The 14,244-nt window shown below is 48.3% G+C and overlaps 5 protein-coding genes across 6 annotated transcripts; 4 read left to right on the top strand and 1 right to left on the bottom strand.

Moving 5' to 3' along the window:
* Positions 1–929: 929 nt before the first annotated feature.
* Positions 930–2,972, top strand: LOC6598973 (putative Dol-P-Glc:Glc(2)Man(9)GlcNAc(2)-PP-Dol alpha-1,2-glucosyltransferase). 2 transcript variants are annotated; one of them, XR_003409090.1, is made up of 4 exons: positions 930–1,148; positions 1,211–1,681; positions 1,736–2,742; positions 2,822–2,972. XR_003409090.1 is itself a non-coding variant. In XM_002024025.2 (3 exons), exons 1-3 carry the CDS (start codon positions 996–998, stop codon positions 2,459–2,461), a joined length of 1,350 nt encoding a protein of 449 aa, XP_002024061.1. In that variant the 5' UTR covers positions 930–995; the 3' UTR covers positions 2,462–2,972. The 2 variants fall into 2 exon arrangements, 1 of the variants encoding a protein (XP_002024061.1); XM_002024025.2 differs by having other exon boundaries at positions 1,736–2,972.
* Positions 2,973–3,119: 147 nt separating this feature from the next.
* On the bottom strand, positions 3,120–5,009 carry LOC6598972 (protein wntless). Its single transcript, XM_002024024.2, has 2 exons — positions 3,573–5,009; positions 3,120–3,514 (listed from the first exon to the last, which is right to left on the bottom strand). Exons 1-2 carry the CDS (start codon positions 4,879–4,881, stop codon positions 3,135–3,137), a joined length of 1,689 nt encoding a protein of 562 aa, XP_002024060.1. The 5' UTR covers positions 4,882–5,009; the 3' UTR covers positions 3,120–3,134.
* A 93-nt stretch (positions 5,010–5,102) lies between these two features.
* On the top strand, positions 5,103–6,928 carry LOC6598971. The gene is made up of 5 exons (XM_026992046.1): positions 5,103–5,420; positions 5,475–5,826; positions 5,882–6,150; positions 6,211–6,370; positions 6,435–6,928. The coding sequence occupies exons 2-5, from the start codon at positions 5,487–5,489 to the stop codon at positions 6,605–6,607; spliced, it is 942 nt and encodes a 313-aa protein (XP_026847847.1). The 5' UTR covers positions 5,103–5,420; positions 5,475–5,486; the 3' UTR covers positions 6,608–6,928.
* An 808-nt stretch (positions 6,929–7,736) lies between these two features.
* On the top strand, positions 7,737–10,032 carry LOC6598970 (uncharacterized aarF domain-containing protein kinase 5). Its single transcript, XM_002024022.2, has 5 exons — positions 7,737–8,007; positions 8,073–8,912; positions 8,968–9,133; positions 9,196–9,542; positions 9,607–10,032. Exons 1-5 carry the CDS (start codon positions 7,993–7,995, stop codon positions 9,916–9,918), a joined length of 1,680 nt encoding a protein of 559 aa, XP_002024058.1. The 5' UTR covers positions 7,737–7,992; the 3' UTR covers positions 9,919–10,032.
* A 1,192-nt stretch (positions 10,033–11,224) lies between these two features.
* LOC6598969 (inactive ubiquitin carboxyl-terminal hydrolase MINDY-4B) lies at positions 11,225–13,572 on the top strand. The gene is made up of 8 exons (XM_002024021.2): positions 11,225–11,374; positions 11,433–11,647; positions 11,725–11,893; positions 12,003–12,068; positions 12,143–12,213; positions 12,342–12,495; positions 12,576–12,647; positions 12,741–13,572. The coding sequence occupies exons 1-8, from the start codon at positions 11,318–11,320 to the stop codon at positions 13,287–13,289; spliced, it is 1,353 nt and encodes a 450-aa protein (XP_002024057.2). The 5' UTR covers positions 11,225–11,317; the 3' UTR covers positions 13,290–13,572.
* The last annotated feature ends 672 nt before the right edge of the window (positions 13,573–14,244 follow it).

The raw sequence follows: 14,244 nt of genomic DNA, 5'->3' as shown, positions 1-14,244 counted from the left end.
TACCAAATACGCTCACCATCGGTACCTTCTCCGCGCGCGATTCCGCCGTAGCTGCTCGTCCTCTCGGGAGTTCCAAGGGGTGTGCTCCTGGCTCCGTAATACCGCTGCTGTGTCACTGAGTCGACAATCTGGCGTCCCGTCCGCTTCAACAGGGACCAGTGATCGGCGGCGGAATCGTTGGTTCACGCCGACAGCAGCCCCCCATTCATACGCCGCCGAATCAAACGCTGGGCTTTAGCTTCGAGATGCGTAAGTGAATCAGTTTATAATTGTGGATACATTTTAAAATGCCATATATCTGAGATATAGCCTTCCGAAGATTTGGATGTGCAAATCATTCGAATATTTGTCCTTTCTGCACGCTATATCTCAGCTATATGGCAGCCGATCGGAGCGTGGCATGGCTCTGCGTGATCGGGAACCGCGTTATGCCATTCTGCAACATTCCCGGTTTGGCGTTGTGACCGTTACGGTATATATTATCAATTTCATCAATCTATTAAATTTAATTTTTAGATTTAGAAACTTCCATATACAGGTTTTTTTCATTTTCGTTCTCAAATCGTACTTACATACGTGCAGCATTTATTCCAATGCATTTCATATACATAAATCCTTTCGCTCAGTCACTTTCAAACAAAATCTATTTGGCGCTAAAATTTGGAGGGACTTGCTCTCTTTATTTTCTGGGATTTCATATCAATCTGAGAAAAGGTCTTTATTTATATATTTACGTTTTTAAACCGTATCTTCATATTAAATTAACGGAATAGGGTATACAATACATCCGTACTCCGGTTGACAAGCTACAAGCTATTCGTCAGTATATTTACGGTGCATATTTAATAAGAGACGGTATATTTTGGTATATTTCTGAGGGAAAAATCCGCGGGTCACACTGAACAGCAGCCGGTGGGGTCAAAAATAACTAAACAAAAGCCACTAGGAGACAAACTCAATCGAAGGAGCCAGTTCCGCTGGCTGCAGGACTAATCATGAGTGGATCCTGGAAACTGGTCCTGCCCATTGGCTTTGTGATGTATTCGCTGCCTCTGTTTCTGCGAGTCAACGGTACTTCAAACTACATCATCGACGAGGAGTTTCATATCCCACAGGGCCTTGCTTTTTGTCGAAAACAGTTTGACGTGGTAAGTACTGGGCAGAAACCAGTCGGCCACGCTCGCACTCATTGACTCACTCTCATTTTCAGTGGGACCCGAAGATAACAACGTTTCCCGGCCTATATCTCATTGCCCTCATCTTGAATCCATTCAACTACTGCACAGTGACGGGCTTACGCCTGCTGAGTCTTATCGGCGCGGGCATCAACATAATGCTGCTATACAGGATCCGACGTCGAACGTTGGCCGGCACAGGCGGCAATTCCTATGCGGCGCACGAGGCAATAACCCTATCGGTCTTGCCGCCACTATACTTTTTCAGTCACCTGTATTACACGGACACCCTGTCGCTGACAATGGTGCTTATGTTCTACCACTTCTGGCAGCATGAGGCACACTTGCCCGCGGCTGTCTTTGGAGCTGCCAGTGTCCTAATGCGCCAAACGAACATCGTGTGGGTTTGCATGGTCACCGGAATCACTGTGCTGGACACGCTCGTCCAGCAGTGCGCCCAGAGGCGTGCAGTGCCCAGAGGACATATCAGACTCCTAGGAGCAGATGTAAGTAGCACAGAATACATATTTTCGTTTACTAAGTGATCCCTTCCCTTCCAGATGTGGCTGCAGCTGTTGGGCACTCCCCAATTGCTGTTTAGCTGTATATTGAGCATTTTGGCCAAGTGCTGCTTTTACATATCCGTCATACTGCCCTTCGTTGGATTCCTGTGCATCAACGGTTCAATTGTAGTGGGTGACAAGAGCGCCCACGAAGCCTCCCTAAATCTGCCGCAAATCTTCTATTTTGCCATATTTACTGCTGTCTTTGCCGTATCTAACACATTACGCCAGCTTCGTCCCGCGGTGGAGATGCTTCGCCGCAATAGAATCCTCGCCCTTCTGGCTGTGGTCTCAATACTTACGGTAATCCACCTAAACACGGTTGTGCATCCATATCTGTTGGCCGATAACCGTCACTACACTTTCTATGTGTGGAGCCGCCTGTATGGTCGGTTCTGGTGGTTTCGCTATGCCATGGCGCCTGCCTATCTGTTCGCCATGACAGTGCTCTACTGCGGGCTGCGTCACATGCCCGACAGCTTTAAGCTGATGTTTCCCCTCAGCCTCGTGCTGGTTCTGTGCTTCCAGCGGCTCCTCGAGCTACGATATTTTCTGGTGCCCTACATCCTTTTCCGGCTAAACACGCGGCACACACGCAAGGGCTACTCCGAGTGGCTGGAGTTGGGCGCCCATCTGCTCCTGAATGTAGCCACATTCTATGTGTACTTCACCAAAGAGTTCTACTGGCAGGACTACAGCACCCCGCAGAGAATCATTTGGTAAACCCAGACCCAACCTCAGACCCCGATTCACCATTCACATATTCTATACCATTCCCGAAATTTCGAAATCGCAATGGCGAGCAGACAGATTCACAGCTGCAATATTGCATATGGTTTAAGCATTTATCAAACTTCTGCGTTAGTTTTCTGATACGCGGCATGAAAATGCAGCTCCTTGCCATTTTAAATATTGCTTTTTATTCGTTGCATCGCTACTTGAGTAAGAAATTGCTCTACGTTTTCAGTTACAAAAAATGGGGAAGAATTCTACGCATAGGTTTGGTAAATATATAAATATTAAATTGGGGCGTATGCCCCTAAATATTACTTGATAAATACATATGTATATAAAATCTTACAGGCTATTAAATTGGACTCAAAAGATAATACTGACTGCCGAGGCAAACATAAAGAGAATACATGTATCGAAGGGAAAACACTTAGAGCATGCTGAGAAAATCTACCGAAATCTATCTGGTAATGATAATAATAAAGATAATTAATAATGCTGATCAGATTGTTAAGTGCGAAACTAGGCAAGAAATGCTACACTCTACTGCTAATAAACTGAGCGTTACACACACTTTGAGCGCTACAGCTGCGGGCCAAAGCCAAGTTGTAATCCTAGTTTGGCCCACAACTGAATGAAAATTCTCCTCCGCGGCTGCGACCCCCTATTCAAAGGCCACCTTGCGGGTGAAGGAGGTGAGGGAGGATATCTCACTGGGGTTGGAGTCGGAGGGCAGGTTGCTGAACTCGATTTCCTCGCTGGCCGCTGAGGCCACGATATTTTCATTCGACTGCGTGGTCTCGTCACTGTGGTGCATTGTGGGCCACTGTTTGTGGCTGGGAGCGTACAGGATGAGCAGGGCAAAAATGTAGATGTTCCACATGCCGTATACGCCGGTTAAGAAGGCCGAAGTCAGCTGAATCTCAACGTCATCATTCCATTTCCACTGGCCCTCGGCCATCTGGCCCATGATAAAGCCGGTCACGGTTAGAGCGGCGCAGAGAAGTGTGGCCAGCATGAGGAATTTGAAGCGGTAGATGAGTCCTGGGTGGATATTTGTCGGTTTTATTTCTATAAGGTCTCCCAAATTAGTGTTACTCACCCTCATAGTGCAGGCGACGCGCCTGTGACATTGACGGCAGCGAAGTGCGCTTGTCACCAATGTTCTTGAAGACCTTCGAGATCATGTAGCAGAGAAACAGGAAGTATACGGCCGCCGAAACTCCCGCCAGAAGTATAAAGCTCATGGCCACTTTGGCCCCCAGCGGGGTCGTCCAGATGGAGTAAAATGGATTGCGCAACTGCACTCCTCGTTCGGAAATGTCGAAGACAAACAGAGAGATGCATCCGACTACGACGGCGGAGAGATGCTTCCAGTAGCGCGACCGAATGGTCGATTTGTTGTGGGAATCTTGGATCAGCATGTGTTCCCCAGCAAATACCAGCCAGAACGAGAGCAACATGGCATAGAAGATGCCCTGGCGAATGTCGCTCAAGAGAAGCATGTAGGGCATCTCAATGGTGAGCGACAGGTACTCCAAGGGCAAATTGAGGAACGTCAGGGCTCCGCCGAGGTAGAGGAGCATGTACTCCAGCAGGGCCGGTGATCTCTGCAGCAGATGAACCCTGCGCCAGAACCAGACCATGATGCCCACCACAAAGGGAAAGAGCAGGGTTTTCAGCATGAGCCAGACGTGGGTGAAGCCACCGTTCTGGTGGATTGCAGTCAGCGTGAGGTCGTGCATGTGCCCAAACTGGAGGTTCATTTGCTTGGGCGTGTCCAGCGGGAAGCGTAGATTCAGTAGATAGAAACTGTGATGAAGGGCCCCAAGCTCAAAAAGAGGTATCATGTCGCAGGTGTAGAGCGTCTCCGAGCTTCCGATATGGGCGGCAACGCAATCAAGATAACGATGTTCAACGCCATGCGCGTACAGCTTCCACGCGTGGTCGGGATCCCCCTTGTTCCGGTAGGCCAGGCGCATGTCGATCGTCAACTGTAGCTCCTTGGGGGGTTCGCGCAGCTCCGAGGAGGAGTCATATCCGAATTCCACTTGCAGCACGCCAATGAGGTTCTGTTGCCAGCGCGAGTAGTCCAGCACACGACTGTCGCGCGGAAGGGGCATCTGGAAGACATGCACAATCTGGTTGGCCAGCTTCATCGAGTCCTGTTCCACTTCCTCGCGGGTAACCTGGGTGCAGGATCCTTCGCCACGCGAGTACAAAAAGAAGCTGGTGTCGTTCTGGCGCGCATGGTTTTCCCTGCACAGCGAGCCAAGCACGTTAGTATGGCCGGCGGGCACGGGCGCGTACAGCCCACCCAGAAGGAAGCACAGCACTTGACACAGCAGCAGGCTGCCCACCAATATGGACAGTTTCCGTCCGCTCAAGTTCTCGAGTATAGTTCCCGACATTCTGACTGGGGCGAAGACTAATGGCGACTCGAGCTAATGAACTGCGCCTCCTCTGCGTACACTACTGGCTAAGGTAAACAATTTGTTGCACGCTAAAAAAAACTTCAAACGCACCGCTGCAACAAACAAAGCGGCGGCGGCGGCGTTCGTATACAGAATAGCGATGGTCGAATAATCGATATTCAGCAGCCAGCAGCAATCGATATTTGACAGCGATGAGAAAACAGCTGTTGCATCTACACAGTGGTTTGTTGATAAACGCCACGCCCCCTCTTTCCACAGAAACTATTAAAATACAACGAATAAGTGGCAGCAGATGGTCATATGAATAAGATAAGTGGATAGTACACTCAGGTAAAAGGTCTACAACATTGGTTTGTTCGTGGGTGCTGCCTCAGGACGTACTAGCGCACATTCGCTCAAGCGAGCGGAAGGCGAAAGCAAAAGGCTCGATTATTGCTCGCTTTAGGTGCTCTTTGTCTGACCTAACCGCTCCCTCACGTAAAACAATATCATAGAGAACTCTGCTCTCCGTTCTGGTAAATGATCAATTAATGTTCTTGGCGATCCTTTATTAATGCTTCTGTATTTAGCGCATCAACAAAATGCCGCCTAAAAGGAAAATCCGCACTAATGCGCCCCGCGGAAATGGAATTCACGCAAATGGGTATCAAAACTGGGACAATAACGACGACGAAAGACATGTCGGTAGCTTCGCATTAGAGGATAGTCCCAGTTCAGACTTTGAGGTTGTTTTGACTGGGAAAAAACAACGAACTAATAGCGACCGGGCGAAGCCCACAAGGGTGTTGAAGCAGGAGAATTGTGCGGAAATAGAGCTTCACAATCCTATAGATACTGAGCCGGAAGGTGCCACTGATTTCGATTCAGGCTTGGGACAGTTGCTTTCGCTCAACAACATATTGTACAATAATGTATTAAAGGGTAAGATTTTTGTATTTTTATTTCCCTTCATTCATTCACATTTCCACTTCCACAGAGATGCTAGACCGTCTTAAAAGCATACAAAAAACACAGAAAGCCATGGAGGAATGGCAAAAAGATAGGGACGCGAAGATCTTCGCGAGGCTGGACAAAATTGACAATGAACTGGAGGCTTTGCAGAATGGTACCCTCGCAATAGGAGCAGCCAGTACGGACAGTGGTCAGTGGCCCACAAAAGTAATACCGCTGAACCCATTTACCCTAGTATCCGAACTTGAAGCATTGGAGAAAAGCCTTCAAGACGACGAAATTCTTAAAAGAATGGTAAGACGAAAGGTTTTGATATCTTTTCGATTTTACAAAACATTCTATTTTGTGCACCAGGTCAAGGAATTTGAAAATTTGAATGCCAGCGACTACGAGAAATACATTCGAATGTGTTGGCGTAAAATATTTGTGGACGAGCTGGCCGAGAAATATTGCTGGAGGGGAACCACGACAAAGAAGTGCATTAGACCCCTCTCCATTACACTGGCTATTCGAAGTGAGAGTTCATTTTAATTGTTAAGTGATTGCTAAATAATTACCCTTGTTCCCTGCTTTTACAGGTGCATCTAGAAAAAAATATCGCGATTTTGATGAATCCGTTTTCGACCGGGCTTCGCAGAAGTTTTTCCAATATGCCCACGACCGGCTTATGAAACTTGCGAACTATGTCACGAAAGCAAAGAAAGTTAATCGTGACGATCCCTTAGCTATCCCAACCTCTGATAATTCTTAAACCCCTCGTAGGCCCAACGACACGTTGGGGTTGCAATATCAGAACTAAATTTAAGTGTTTTTGAAGTAGATTAAGGCAGCTGCGTAGAGCAGGAAAAGGAATCAAACAGATGTTATGAAAAACTGCATATGTACATACATAGACAACAGGCCCGGGAAACCACTGATCTATACGCATCGGGTATATCGCTATACTCTTTGAGTACAGGGTATAAAAAGTCTTGATCAAGAAGAAGGGTTCTTCTTCAAAAGAACGCCATGTTCCGCAGTGCCTCTTTCAAATATTTGTATTAAAGTCCCTTTGAATAATTCTAATTGAAAATGAAAGAAAAGAAAATAAAAGACAATTGGATTTTAACGAAATATGCATTTTTAAATTTATGAAAAATATGCAGGCAGAACGCCATAAATTGCTTCCGAGCTCCTAGCCGTCCATACACAGTACAGGATATGGCCAACATATGTCTGGAGAAGTTTCAAACGCATCGCAGATAGAAAATGTAACAATTAAAACTAGTATTAGTACAATGGAAGAACTTGTTAAGCTGCAGAACATAACACACATCCAAAATCGAATTCTAATTTATCCATGGACTGGCTTCTTGCCCACAAAACTCAACAGCTGGTCGCTGTATGCTACTCGCCGGCGCTCAGGACGGATCTAAGACCCTTGCTGCGTCCTCGGCGGTGCACCCGTATCAGGAAAATTGTCCTGATTTTTAACTTATCCTGAACGGCGCAAAACACCGATTCCCAGTGTCCCCATCGACTGTCTTTGTTAACATTTTGAATATGGGGTTCTCTTCTTCTTTCACCCACTTTGCGGCGGTCTCTCTGTCCGCTTTGCATTGGCTGTACTTACCGTTACTTTTTCTATTGAAGGTTTCAGTCGCCGTTGCTCTGTTGGGGCCTGTGTAAGTCCAGGGATGACACCTGCGCATAGGGATGGACTTTTCCATATCTGTGTCTGTTAATAGATATTAGTTTTATATTATTAATAGATGGAGTAAATATACTCTTCCCTCATAAAACAAATATTATATATGTACAAGCTGACCTGGAAAATGTTGTTCACCATTTAAATTATCAATATTAATTTCGAAGCTAAATAAATTCACTCACCACAGCGGACGACGTCACCGTTTTAGTAAATTCAGCCTGGGCTGGCTCATGATGACGCAGCGGGGGCCAACCGCCAGAACCGAAGATCTGGTACCGTCCATAGCAAATTCGTGTGCGGCGTGTTTGTTGTGTGAACTGGCTAGTGACTGAACTGAAACTGGAAAATGTTGCCGGACCGTCGAATCATTTACAGCTGTTCTGCAACAACAATAACAGGTGTCCACGGGCACGAAACCTTTGCGCTTTGAACGCTTTGGAAAAAACATGCAAAGAACTCATGTGAGTACTTTTTATAAAAAAGGGCCGGGAACGCTTCTGATCCTTCCCATTTTGTCGACCACTAGCGACTGAAGCAACTCCTACAATTGGGCAGCAGGATTCGTATTAGAAGATTTGGGAGACAAAGTCAGGTTCCCCAGAACAGTGAGAAGAGATCATTTCCCATTGGACGAGTGGGCCTGGTCCTGGCCGGTGTCGGCGCCATTGGCTATGATGGAATTGTCAACGACTTTACGTACTGCGGGGCGTCGGTGCGCTTTGTGCGCTCTCTCAAAACAGCCGGACTAATTGCTGCGGACTATATGTGGCTGGACGAGAACGTTGCCGAATACGAGACCAGGCTGAAGGCGCTGCACCAAAAGAGTGCCGAGCGCCTGCTGGAGACGTGTCTCCTCAATGGCGGCCTCTATATAAAGGTGGGCCAGGGCGTTGCGGCCATCAATCACATACTGCCGATCGAGTACACCAGCACACTGTCAAGGCTGCAGGACAGATGTATCCCGACGACAAAAGCCGATGTGCGCAAGGTGTTCCACAAGGACTTTGGCCAGCTGCCCGAGCAAATCTATGAGGAATTCAACTACAACCCGGTAGCAGCAGCCAGCCTGGCCCAAGTGTTCCAGGCGAAGCTGCCGAGTGGCGAGCACGTGGCCGTTAAGGTGCAGTACAGCGATCTGCAGAAGCGCTTCATCAGCGACCTGGGTACCATCATGTTCCTGCAGGACATCGTCGAGTTCTTCTTCAAGGACTACAACTTCGGCTGGATTTTGAGGGATGTGCGCAAGAATCTGGTCCAGGAGATGAATTTTGTGCAGGAGGGCCGGAATGCCGAGCGCTGTGCCTTCGATATGAAGAAGTTCAACTTTGTTCATGTGCCAAAAGTTTACTGGCCGTACACCAAGACGGTGAGCTCGCTATTTATCCTGTCCGGAATGCTTCGACTAAAGTTTTGTCATTCAGCGCGTTCTCACCCTTGAATGGATGGATGGTTGCAAGATCAGCGACCTTGAGGCAATAGCGGCCCGAAAGCTTAGCGTGCAGGACATCGATGTGAAGCTCTTCAACACGTTTGCCGAGCAAATCTTCTACACCGGCTTTGTGCACGCCGATCCGCATCCCGGCAACAGTGGGTAACAGGGCAGGCTCCAGGCAACAGTCAGTGCTAATTCTATCCACCCTCCCTCATAGTTTTTGTGCGTAGAAATGAAAGCAGTGGGAGAGCCGACATTATTCTGCTGGACCATGGCCTGTACGAGGAGCTGCCGGTCGAGGTGCGTGGCCCGCTCTGCGAGTTCTGGGAGGCCACCGTGTTGCGCAACGAATCGAAGATGCAAGCTGCCGCCGAGAAGATTGGCATCGCTGACTACATGCGCTTCGCCGAGGTGCTCTTCCAGCAGCCCATTCGCATCCGCGGTGGCAGAATCCGAAGCAAATTGTCGGAGGAGGACATCCAGCACATGCAGGAGGTGGCCCGGAAGAATTTCGAATCAATAATGGGCACTCTGAAGGAAATGCCGCGCAGCATGCTGTTTGTTGTATGTTTCTTCTTGAAAAGAAGCTCTTTAGCTGTGATTTCTAACCAGTTTATGTCGTGCCTAGGTCCGCAACCTGAACACCGTGCGCGCCATTAGCCACCAGCACGGCGATGTGGTGAATCGGCCTCGTGTCATGGCCCGCTACGCCCAGCGTTGTCTCTACATGCAGCGCGGCCGAACGTCGCCGTACCAGTACGTCTGTTGGCTGTTTCGTCGTGTATACTTTGAGTATTGCCTGTGGGAGTCGGCCTTCAGGCTACGGCTTATAAGTATGTACTTCAATGCACTATACCTAGTGGGACGTGCCCCAGCGTCGGCCAGGACGGTTATGCGTAATACGCTGACCCAGCCAGACGGCTCCCCGATCCCAAACTGAGCCCACGTCAACTTTTAATTATTGAACCTATAAATTAAGCAAGAAAGTGTATTTGTATGTAGGGATTATTGTGTATTAAACAAGGCCTATTGCATAGGCATTGCAGTACTTTAATTATTGGCCCCTTCAAAAGTTCGGGGCGCCATATCTCGGGCAGATGGGGCCAGATAGCCAATTTTGTGTTACTACCGTGTAATAATGGCGTGTGAGCACATAATATATATGTATACTACTGTTCTTCATAATCCGTAAGCCAATTAAATGTCAATCCAAGTTAACACCTCCCGAGCTAGTTAGCAACTGCCCGTCGGAAACTGATATGAAAACCTTCCATCAGACGCTGCTAGGTTGTCCTTCAACACATGGTTGGGCCGTGCTCGCTCTCTGCAGTGGGATTTACTGTCGTTCTGTTCAGGTGTGCATGTCAGGGTCTGCACTTTAATGAATCGCAGGCGACATGCCCAAGGCTATAACCGAGCAGCCCCCCAGTTATTTGGCCACTTTCACTTCCATTTAGGCCCTCCCAGAAATTCAACAAATCAATCGTATCGCCATAAAAGAAGTCTAAAGTGCTGTCTAAATTAAAAATTTCTCAGCCGAGAATAATGCGGTGGCCAGTGAAATGTTTTCGGTGCTTTTCATGGGAGTCCCCCCGGTGTTAACACGGGCACACGTGTTCCTGCCTCAAAATGGGCGTCAACTACATATTTCCGGTTGTGTGGAGCGCTCTGACAAGCTTCAACATGCCAAATTCCTGCAAAATATATTGCACATACGAGTATGGGCAGGGCCAAGCCCATTCCCAGTCCCAGTAGCAGTCTCTGAGCTTCTCCGTAACACTTTCACTTCTTGTGCCACATACTATTGCATCGGGTTTCGTGTGCCGCACACAGAACTAAATTCAATTCAATTTCATTTAAAGTTACTTTCGTTGACTGACAGACAAGCGAACGACCCTCCAAAGCTAATCCTAGGCCCAGCACAGTGGGCCAAAATCGGGCAACACCATGCAGAAGTTTCGTATGCCATCCCCAAGCCTGGCGCCAGGCGTCTGGGCAAATTCAGTATGTGTGGTGCCCACTGTCAGGTGGCCACTGGCATTGCCGTGAGTCCTGGCTGACTGCTGGCTTTTGTTTCGTTGCGCATACGCCTCGTGCGCCCACGACTAAATATGAAATTAAAAATCCATTCTGAAGTGTGAAATAGCTTAAAAGCAGCTGTCTGCCATGCCCATTCCCAGTGCCAACGTTCTCTCAGGCTCAACCCGATGCGGAGCCAAGTCCAGACAGGGCACAGAACTGTGCCTCGCGAGAAATCATTCGCCAACGAGTCGCAGAGTGGAGCAAAGGTCTCTAGCGGAAACAGAAATCATCCAGCGGAACACGGCATCCAATTAGAAATGAACAAGGAGTTCATCACCCAGGGTGGTTTGCCCATAACATCCGAATTGGCAACGGTAGGCAACGCCTCTTTCGTCGGCGATACGGTGATGATGTCTGTCCTGTCCCATTTAGGATCTGCGCAATCTGATCTTTGGCACTGCCGCCATCCCCATGCGTGCCGAGTGGCTGCAGACGTCCTTTGTCTTTGGAGCGCCCAAGGAGGAGCTTGCATACGGCCTTCGATCGCCCCGAAACGCCACCCGTGGCCTGCTGTCCGTCGTCCAAGGATTCGTTCTCAAGTATTTGCTCTTCGCCCGCAAGACCAGCCGTGTGGCTGCCCTCACCGAGTGGGTGTTCGAATCCCCCTCTGGAATCCAGAGAGCTCAGCTCATCCCCATTCGCATTCGCATGTGTGTTCTTCCAGCCCGCTCCTGGCCAACGCCGAGATGCAGCGGGAGGCCCTCTTCTGTGCCCTGGTGGAGATACTCCGAACCATTTCGGACAAGGGAAAGGTGACAATGGTACTGCCGTCAGAGGACGAGGTCTTTGTGGATCACAGTGCCAGCTACTTCCACGACTCGGTAACCGAGAAGGTGAGTTCCCCCGTCCCGTCCCCCTATTACATGATGGAAGCCCTTCGATAGGAAAGAGATTTCCTTGAAAAGAACACAGGTAGAAAAACGCATTCCCAATTCGTTGCAGCTCTATGTCTTTACCCTGTCGCCCAACGAGGAGCTAGAGCATTTTATGAAGCGGAATTTCAAATACGTAAGACCCAGAATTTTCACAATTGAATTATACGTTTCTCTGATCGAAAAGTATCCCTCTAACCCGCTTCAAAGTTTTCAGAGGAAGAGACCCCTGGCACTCTGCTGTTTCTTTATAGCGCCGTCCTCACGCGATCCATGGGAAAGTAAGATTTCAGCTTGATCCAGTGTCCGCATATACACGTCATATATCCATATATCCTCTGTATCAGATGCATTCTGTAGACCCTAATCATTTGCTATTCGGCGGTGAATACTTTTCCAATCGTTGCAGAGTGCGCACGGACCTGGACTCCTCGAAATCCTCGCCCCTCACAATGAGCAACCACGAGGAGGGCTCCCTGATGATTGTCACCTTGTTGCTGACGGGACGTGCCACGCCCTACATACACAACGGCGTCGTCAATGTGGGCGATGAAAGTAGCTATGTGTGTAACGTAACCCGAAGAAGAAGATATAGATCCAGATAGGCCCCATCAAAGGTATTGAGTTTCGTGTTTGTTTTCAGGCGGTTCCGCAGTACGGAGTGCTCAAACGATGTATGATCGGTCTGCTGCTGTGGGACATCGAGTCCTCTAGCGTAAGTACGGACGTAATGCTCTTATTTTTGTTCTCCAAAAATGTGGCGATCCGCGTTATATCTATATTTGACACTTTCTTACTGTGAATACAGGCAGCGGTTAATCAATCCCGACAGCCGGGCTCACGGCTCAAGACGCCCAACTATCCCATCTGGGTAACGAGCTGCACAGGCCACTACGGCGTGGTGTTCAACCGCAATCCGGACCTGCTGCGCAACTACCACGCGGAGTCGCGCTTCGATGTGAACTACTACAGCTGTTCGGGGCATCAGATACAGATGACCATCGACAATCGCACGTACAATGAGCAGGCATTGGTCATGTTGGAGCGGCAACCAATCACACCGGAGGGTACCTCGATGGCGGGAAAGCCAGCCGGAAAGGATGGAGAAGCCAGCGCTGCTGCTGCTCCGACTCCGGGTGGAGGTGCTCCTGCCGGTGGCGGTGTGGGTGCCGCTAGCGGCGGCGGTGTTGGTGGTGCTGCTAGTGGCGCTAGCGGTAGTAGCGATGTGGTCGCCAAGGAGGAGTCAACGCTCAACACGCCGTTGCAGCGTTTGATTCGTACCAAGTGGGAAGAGGCAACTATAAGCTTTCACGTGCAGCCATCGATGTTGAGTTATCTTTTTAGTACCACACAGTAGAGTGCACTCCGGATCGAGTCGATCGGAACTAGGAATCGGTCACACCCGATACCCGAGAAGCTGTAGGATCAGCCCGACTCCTTTCAAACCCCGCAAGTGATCTTATCTTAAATGTGAATTTTGCAACCGCTTTCTTTTCGATTGATTCGAAGCTCTCCCGTTTGAATAAGATCCCTGCAAGTCTTGTTGTCCGCATGTAAGCTTGGTATGTTGTCTCTTGATCTATGATATAAATCGACTTTCTTGGCGAATGACCAATGCACATAAGGTTTGTTTCTTAAGTTCCAAGTAGTCACAATAGATAATAGTTTTCTTATCTCAAACTCTACTCTACTCTACTCTACGTAGAACCTAGATGTGTTTAAAAAAAGTTACAAAGTACATATTAAGAAGTTTCCGATTCAATATTTTACTATTTGCAAATTGTTAAAGGAACGAACCCGAAAAGAAGGGTAGGATCTACTATATTACATAAAAATAGTGACCAGATTAGTGCCATTTAATGTAAGCTTTTAGATGATGCACTGTCCTCTCTTATATGTAGTACTCTTACGATTATCCCGCACTCTTCCTAGTAGAATCCTACTGTTGCTGTGCATCCGACGAAAATTCAGAATTGGTACTTTAAAAGATACAAAAAAAAGTATATCTGAGAGCAGAGATTCGAACCAGTTTCGAAGTGCCCAAACAGCGATGGTAAATACACGTAAAATATTGCAAGTATCTGATCGAATGCGAACCAGCCATGGCATATGTCTGAACAGTTGAGAAAACTTTCAGCAAATGGGAAATGCTGGGACGAGGCCTCTCTTTACGCGAAGAGCGACTGCAGGAACTCTAAACCAGTTGATTGATGCTGCCGCCTGGAGCCACTAGTCGATAGATAACTCTTATATATAGTAGATCGCCAACACGCTTCGATTACTCCAGTTGCACTTTCCGGTTTATAAGAATA

The sequence above is a fragment of the Drosophila persimilis genome, unplaced genomic scaffold, assembly GCF_003286085.1.
Source record: "Drosophila persimilis strain 14011-0111.01,24,50 unplaced genomic scaffold, DperRS2 tig00000700-arrow-arrow-pilon, whole genome shotgun sequence".
NCBI lineage: Eukaryota > Metazoa > Arthropoda > Insecta > Diptera > Drosophilidae > Drosophila > Drosophila persimilis.
The sequence above is the reverse complement of the archived record's forward strand: the minus strand, read 5'-3'. Positions and strand labels throughout refer to the sequence as shown.

Excerpts from the sequence above, each read along its gene's own strand:
- LOC6598973 (XM_002024025.2), top strand. The coding sequence starts at position 996 with ATGAGTGGATCCTGGAAACTGGTCCTGCCCATTGGCTTTGTGATGTAT. Across the intron at positions 1,149-1,210 it reads GTCGAAAACAGTTTGACGTG|TGGGACCCGAAGATAACAAC; the intron begins GTAAGTACTGGG and ends TCTCATTTTCAG. Across the intron at positions 1,682-1,735 it reads TCAGACTCCTAGGAGCAGAT|ATGTGGCTGCAGCTGTTGGG; the intron begins GTAAGTAGCACA and ends CTTCCCTTCCAG.
- LOC6598972 (XM_002024024.2), bottom strand. The coding sequence starts at position 4,881 with ATGTCGGGAACTATACTCGAGAACTTGAGCGGACGGAAACTGTCCATA. Across the intron at positions 3,515-3,572 it reads GCGTCGCCTGCACTATGAGG|GACTCATCTACCGCTTCAAA; the intron begins GTGAGTAACACT and ends ATATCCACCCAG.
- LOC6598971 (XM_026992046.1), top strand. The coding sequence starts at position 5,487 with ATGCCGCCTAAAAGGAAAATCCGCACTAATGCGCCCCGCGGAAATGGA. Across the intron at positions 5,827-5,881 it reads GTACAATAATGTATTAAAGG|AGATGCTAGACCGTCTTAAA; the intron begins GTAAGATTTTTG and ends CCACTTCCACAG. Across the intron at positions 6,151-6,210 it reads ACGAAATTCTTAAAAGAATG|GTCAAGGAATTTGAAAATTT; the intron begins GTAAGACGAAAG and ends TTTGTGCACCAG.
- LOC6598970 (XM_002024022.2), top strand. Across the intron at positions 8,913-8,967 it reads ACTGGCCGTACACCAAGACG|CGCGTTCTCACCCTTGAATG; the intron begins GTGAGCTCGCTA and ends TTTGTCATTCAG. Across the intron at positions 9,134-9,195 it reads CGATCCGCATCCCGGCAACA|TTTTTGTGCGTAGAAATGAA; the intron begins GTGGGTAACAGG and ends CCTCCCTCATAG.
- LOC6598969 (XM_002024021.2), top strand. The coding sequence starts at position 11,318 with ATGAACAAGGAGTTCATCACCCAGGGTGGTTTGCCCATAACATCCGAA. Across the intron at positions 12,214-12,341 it reads CTCACGCGATCCATGGGAAA|AGTGCGCACGGACCTGGACT; the intron begins GTAAGATTTCAG and ends CAATCGTTGCAG. Across the intron at positions 12,648-12,740 it reads GGGACATCGAGTCCTCTAGC|GCAGCGGTTAATCAATCCCG; the intron begins GTAAGTACGGAC and ends CTGTGAATACAG.